Source organism: Aphanomyces invadans (genome assembly GCF_000520115.1).
Source record: "Aphanomyces invadans strain NJM9701 unplaced genomic scaffold supercont1.185, whole genome shotgun sequence".
Classification (NCBI taxonomy): domain Eukaryota; phylum Oomycota; class Saprolegniomycetes; order Saprolegniales; family Verrucalvaceae; genus Aphanomyces; species Aphanomyces invadans.
In genome coordinates this window covers 1-5,363 of record NW_008580330.1, presented here as the reverse complement: position 1 = coordinate 5,363, position 5,363 = coordinate 1, and the positions used below count along the sequence as shown (strand labels likewise).

The 5,363-nt window shown below is 54.0% G+C and overlaps 5 protein-coding genes across 7 annotated transcripts; 3 read left to right on the top strand and 2 right to left on the bottom strand.

Annotated features, from left to right (window-relative positions):
* Positions 1-136: 136 nt before the first annotated feature.
* H310_15134 lies at positions 137-1,320 on the top strand (the record flags this gene model as incomplete). 2 transcript variants are annotated; one of them, XM_008883112.1, is made up of 5 exons in its annotated part: positions 137-275; positions 424-614; positions 663-774; positions 827-959; positions 1,021-1,320. In XM_008883112.1, the coding sequence occupies 5 exons, from the start codon at positions 137-139 to the stop codon at positions 1,295-1,297; spliced, it is 852 nt and encodes a 283-aa protein (XP_008881334.1). In that variant the 3' UTR covers positions 1,298-1,320. The 2 variants fall into 2 exon arrangements, with proteins under 2 accessions (XP_008881334.1, XP_008881333.1); XM_008883111.1 differs by having other exon boundaries at positions 424-774.
* H310_15133 (Grx4 family monothiol glutaredoxin) lies at positions 1,290-1,915 on the bottom strand. The gene is made up of 2 exons (XM_008883110.1): positions 1,563-1,915; positions 1,290-1,501 (listed from the first exon to the last, which is right to left on the bottom strand). Exons 1-2 carry the CDS (start codon positions 1,880-1,882, stop codon positions 1,378-1,380), a joined length of 444 nt encoding a protein of 147 aa, XP_008881332.1. The 5' UTR covers positions 1,883-1,915; the 3' UTR covers positions 1,290-1,377.
* A 164-nt stretch (positions 1,916-2,079) lies between these two features.
* Positions 2,080-3,280, top strand: H310_15132. 2 transcript variants are annotated; one of them, XM_008883109.1, is made up of 5 exons: positions 2,090-2,367; positions 2,413-2,517; positions 2,570-2,789; positions 2,844-3,058; positions 3,102-3,144. In XM_008883109.1, the coding sequence occupies exons 1-4, from the start codon at positions 2,156-2,158 to the stop codon at positions 3,030-3,032; spliced, it is 726 nt and encodes a 241-aa protein (XP_008881331.1). In that variant the 5' UTR covers positions 2,090-2,155; the 3' UTR covers positions 3,033-3,058; positions 3,102-3,144. The 2 variants fall into 2 exon arrangements, with proteins under 2 accessions (XP_008881330.1, XP_008881331.1); XM_008883108.1 differs by having other exon boundaries at positions 2,080-2,367; positions 2,844-3,280.
* A 20-nt stretch (positions 3,281-3,300) lies between these two features.
* Positions 3,301-3,995, top strand: H310_15131 (hypothetical protein). Its single transcript, XM_008883107.1, has one exon. The coding sequence runs from the start codon at positions 3,362-3,364 to the stop codon at positions 3,659-3,661; it is 300 nt and encodes a 99-aa protein (XP_008881329.1). The 5' UTR covers positions 3,301-3,361; the 3' UTR covers positions 3,662-3,995.
* H310_15130 (hypothetical protein) lies at positions 3,344-5,062 on the bottom strand. The gene is made up of 7 exons (XM_008883106.1): positions 4,970-5,062; positions 4,812-4,906; positions 4,646-4,727; positions 4,478-4,593; positions 4,370-4,425; positions 4,071-4,319; positions 3,344-4,022 (listed from the first exon to the last, which is right to left on the bottom strand). The coding sequence occupies exons 1-7, from the start codon at positions 5,034-5,036 to the stop codon at positions 3,959-3,961; spliced, it is 729 nt and encodes a 242-aa protein (XP_008881328.1). The 5' UTR covers positions 5,037-5,062; the 3' UTR covers positions 3,344-3,958.
* Between the last annotated feature and the right edge of the window lie 301 nt (positions 5,063-5,363).

Genomic DNA, 5,363 nt, shown 5'->3' with positions numbered 1-5,363 from the left:
CCATCGCTTTGACGTCGAGCAAACGGCGCATGTCGTCCATCCGTTTCCACGGGCATTTTATCAATCGGAAGGCATTTGGTCGCTGTTCCAAGCCACGCTGCCGTACATCCCGCCGTCGAGGGACTTTTTCGACACAATGGCCGTCCTGAACCACGTTGATACCGATGACGGTGACCAAATGAAGCCGTCGGCCGACTCCCTGCGGCGCAATTTGTCCAACCACGTGGGGCTGAACCTGGAGGATGAACCCGGAGACGCATCCACGAGTGGAAGCGGTAAGCGCCGCGTCGTTGTCGTGAGCGATTGCATGGGGGCATTACTACGAGAGTTTTGTGGCCGATTTTGCGGAATGAAGAATCGATGCGTGTAAACAGAATGACGGCTGCGTCTGGAATCACATCGACGACGTGTGATTGATCGTAGAAGATGGCGGGGGTCGTCGGAATCGCGTCCTTGCGCGACGCAACAGCAACGAAATGCACCCGCTGGCCATCTCGAAAGCGCTCGATGCAATCACGATGGAATGGGCGGCGAAACAGTCGACGTCGGCGGCGGCGTCTGCCTTCCCTCATCACCCCAGCAGCCACGACAACGCGGCACCACCGCGGCTGCCGGTACGTGGTGTCGACATTATCTTGTCTAACGGAAGCGGGGTGATGCAGCTGACACGAAGGGAGGTCGAAATAGTCAAGTTGATCTTCTCCCTCATGGACGTCGACGGCGACCTCCGCCTTGGCCAAGGGGAGCTCACTCAATTCATCCAGCGCATCCTAGGTCGTCTCCATGGCTCATGGAACCGTCCAGTTATGTAGGTATCAATTGGTAGGCGACACGATCAGCGAGGATAAAGCAAGGCGGTACCTCGCGGCGCTCGACTGCAACCGCGATGGCCAGGTCGACCTCGATGATTTGCTATCATGTGCGTCCATGCTTAAAGCGATGCATCGCCACGCATCTCTGTAAGTCCACGGCATATCATGGACTCGTTGACAGTGGCGACGTGTGCATGTGCCGTGGTAGGGCGTCCCAGCATGACGGTGGAACGTTTGAGCTGTGGTCACGCTTGCCGCCGTGGACTCGGTGGTTGCTCGCGGTGGCGTTTGCTGTGGGTGTGGGTCTGCCGTGCATTGCCCGGACTCGGCGATGGTGGAGTGCACAAATCAACTCTCGAACATGGCTCAAGAAATGGGTGTCCGGTGACACGAGCGGCGTCGTGGCTCTCGGAATCGTCCTGTGGATATGGACGAAGTGGCGAAGTCGAAGTCTCCATGCGCCGAAGCAGACGAGGATGGAGTAATAAAGTCCCGACGTTATCGGACACAGGTTTTCTGGTCCTTCTATGGTCCACGTCGATCGGCAGGCTGGTGTCGTGGTGCTTTACGCCTTGACAGCGGTCTTGAGGAGCTCTTCCAGTTCGCCCGACTTATGCATGTCGGTCACGATGTCGCACCCACCGATGAATTCGCCCTTGACAAAGAGCTGCGGAATCGTTGGCCATTGCCTACCGCAGACACGTCATTCACCACTCACATGCGCGCGCTCCACAAATGTTGCAGACGTACGAGTATTCCTTGACGCCTTCACGGATTTCTTCGTGGTCCAGCACGTTCACGCTGTCGAAGCTCACACCTTGCGCATGCAAGATTTGAACGACTTGGCGCGAGAAACCGCATTGCGGAGACGTCGGCGAGCCCTTCATATACAACATCACCGGGTATGTCTTGACATGGCTTTCAATCAACTTGAGCACATCATCCTTGTCGCTGGACGGCGCGGCGTGGTACTTGGGCTTGAAATCATCGTGTGAGGCAGTGGACAGGCAGCGGGCAGACGCGGCAACAGTGCGCAGCGGCTTCGAACGGGCGAGCAATCGGGTCAGCATGGCTGGTGGCGCGAGCGAAATCGAATGGGCCGATGAATTTCGACGAAGGTGAGGGCGGGGGAAAGGATATTCATTTTTCTAGATGAATATCATTTCAAATTCCCGATTCTCTGCACCGGAATATTTTGATTCGTCGCCCATATTTTAATGCCTAGCTTGACTTCAATATGGCAAGGCAAACAATATTAATGTGATCATGCCGCTGTGGCCATTCCCAGATCGCTCGCTCCTCCTGGGCACTCCAGCGGCCAAAGCACATCGCGGCGGCCGACCATGGCGGACAACGGGCGAAGGAAGCAGCGGCGGCGAAAGCACAAACCTGTCGCGCTCGGTCCTCGGTTCAGCCGGGATGCACAGGACGTCAGCAAGGGCATTGTCAACGACATCTCCTTGTTTGACGACACCGTCTTGACGCCATACTTGCGACTGGGGACGTGCCGGTACTTCGTCATCAAGTCGTTCAGCGAAGCCAACATCCACAAAAGGTAGGCTTGTTGGCATGAGTCTAACTCACGACAGAGTCGTCGTAGTGTTAAGTACGGCATATGGACCAGCACCGATACGAACAATGTCACGTTGGACATGGCATTCAAGAGCGATCTGTCGTGCATTCGGCCCATCTTACTCTTCTTCAGGTACGACAATCGGCCAGTCTTGAAGCCACGAACATGGACGACGACTGTGTAGTGTTTGCGGGTCCAAGCATTTCTGTGGCATTGCCAGAATGACGTCCGCTGTCAACTTCGACGTGACGTTTGGACTTTGGGAGAAGCAAAAGTACGAAGGATATTTTCACGTGGAGTGGCTCGTGCTCAAGGACGTTCCCAACCATGTACTCATGACGGTCGAATTGAACCAGAAGAGTTTTCCGCGCGCATGTGACGGTGATGAGGTTGCGTACAACGAGGTCAGTTGCGACGATCGTCTCAACTCGACCTGAACGCTGCGTGTTTTGATATAGGCGACTGAGTTCATGCACTGCTACATGTCATATCCCAGCACGACGAGTTTCTTGGACGACATGGCGTACTACGACTCCCTCCAGGTCGCCCTCGAATCGAAACGCGGTCTGACGAGGCAGGACCAAGAAGACGATGCCATCGACGATCTGCACTTCTACTTAATCCCCGCAGCGTCGACTGCATCATGACGCCGTGGTCCTTGCCGTCACGGTCGGTGAGTGTCGACCCACCATGGCAGCGATCCATCAAATCGAAAGGATTTTGGATGTCCAATCAAAACGCGTCAACACAGAATTTTCGTCTATTTCAACCAATCAATTGGTGCTTTGACAACGAGGATGTGGCGGGGACCGGGGCGGCACATTTAAATATCTTGCATTTTGTAGGAATCTTAAATTGTTTGGAAAAATTTGATGTGCTAAATATACAATTCGATACAAATTCCAAGTATCGTGACTTGCGGGAGTTGGTTACACATTGTTGATCATTTTCCAACTCGTCGGATTCCAACAACAACATGACAGCCGCCGCCGCCGCCGCGCCGAAGCGAACCGTTGTCGCATTCGTCCTGGACAACACTGGATGGGGATTCAACTTGGTCGTGAGCAACATCCTGTTCTGGCTCACCGGCTTCCCCATCTACCGCGACTACGGGTATTCCAACGTTCACTACAACGAAAAGGGAGGGATCCCTTCTGGCGGCGAAGGGTCTGGGGTGTTTGTTATCACGTTGGTGCTCATGCTCATCTGCTATCTTGTGTACTTTGGTCGGATGTTTGCGTTCTTGACGTCGAAGGGCGAAATCAAGGCCGATTAATGCCGCGGATCACGAGCTCGATAGAATTTAAGTAACGCGATGACACGCTTCGTCAGTGTGTGCACCCATGCGAGACCTGCGCATGCGCTCGTTGGATCACGCGATGCAGGCGTGTTGACGAAGTGACGAGGTTGGACCTGCACGACGATGTCGCGTTGTTCATAAACCTGGTTGCAACTGACCCATTCCGACGCAACATCCCACTCCAGTCACGGAATAGCCATGTTACGACTGTTAAGAGAATTCAATCCACGGAGACGCATGGGAGACCGTTGAGGTGATGGTATGGTAGCCGAGCTAATCGCGCTCGCTGATCGCTGTCAAGTACGCATCGATTTCATCTTCGGTCAACTTGCGGAATCTGTTTCATGGACGACGTTAGAGTATCGATGACGACAAGGGTCGGTACCGTTCGCCTTGGACGACGACACCAACTTCAATTTCCGAGGGGCGGAAGTCCGCCGACAGCACCGACTGCAAGCACGTGATGGCGCAGTGCACCGTGCCTTCATGGTCCAAGCTGTCGTTCGCTTTGATCTTCTTTTCCAAGTAGTTAGTCGCTTCCTGGTCCTTTACACCCGCCGACGTCGCCTTGTACCCGCGAAAGTTGCCGGCAGGGTCGATTTTGTACAGCTGGGGTCCCTTCTCTTCGTCAATGCTGTGTCACATCAAATCGATGAGAAAGGGAAACAAAGGTGTGCCACACACCCAATGAGAATGGTGATCACGCCAAGGGCACGCATGGAAGCGTGTTGGGTGTACACCTACATGGGCAATGGTCATGTTGGTGAACATCGTGGAGAACAACAAACGAACTTGGGATATATCAGCCAAACGCTTTGCAAGCACATGCACGGGGACGGGGTACCCAAACTTGTGTTCGAATTCATGCGCCTCGTATCTCAGTCGTTGGACTTGCGCCTTGGCATCAGCTACACGCGAATAGCACGTAAGCGAAGGCTCGCATGGATCGAGCCTACCTACCGTAGAGGCCTGTCAAGAGCGCGCCGATGGCCGGGGTAATCTTAAAGATGTTAGTCACCGAGTCAGGGTCGATTAATTTATCCTAGAGGGGAAGGTGCGGCATGGGTTAGCAATGGTGGCGATGCAAGGGGGGCAAAGAATGCAAGGACTGAGGTCAAGACCATACCGGGACTTTCTTCTGTGTCACAACCACGCACGACTTGGCGCCGCGGACAGCCACCGACGTCAAGTTGCTTTCCTTCACCGCCTTGAACGCATACTCTAGCGAGCGACACAGGTGCAGGTTTCAGTCCACACCTCCCATGCCATCCACAGCGCAATTACCAATTTGGAACAAGCGGCCTTCCGGCGAGAAGATCGTGATGTGTCGGTCGTACCCGTCACCCGACATGATGCTTCCTTGTTGCGATCGCAAAGGTGTTCTGCCCTCACGTTGAGCAGGATAGATCCACCCGACAAAAGTATACGGCCCCTACAAATTTCAAATATAAAAAACGAAGTTAGATACGTAGTTCGAAGTACACATTCAGCCAATCATGTCCCATGATTCACCCACCAAGGCGCTATTTTGAGCGTGCTATTTTGACTACCATCTTGTCGAGTTTATCCGGAGTTTTGTCCGGATAGATCGCCCGACGATTGGCCAGCGAGCCATTGGTGATGCCAATAAATTGGCGCCGACAATATACCTTCCGATGGCGGCGATGGAACCCAAGCT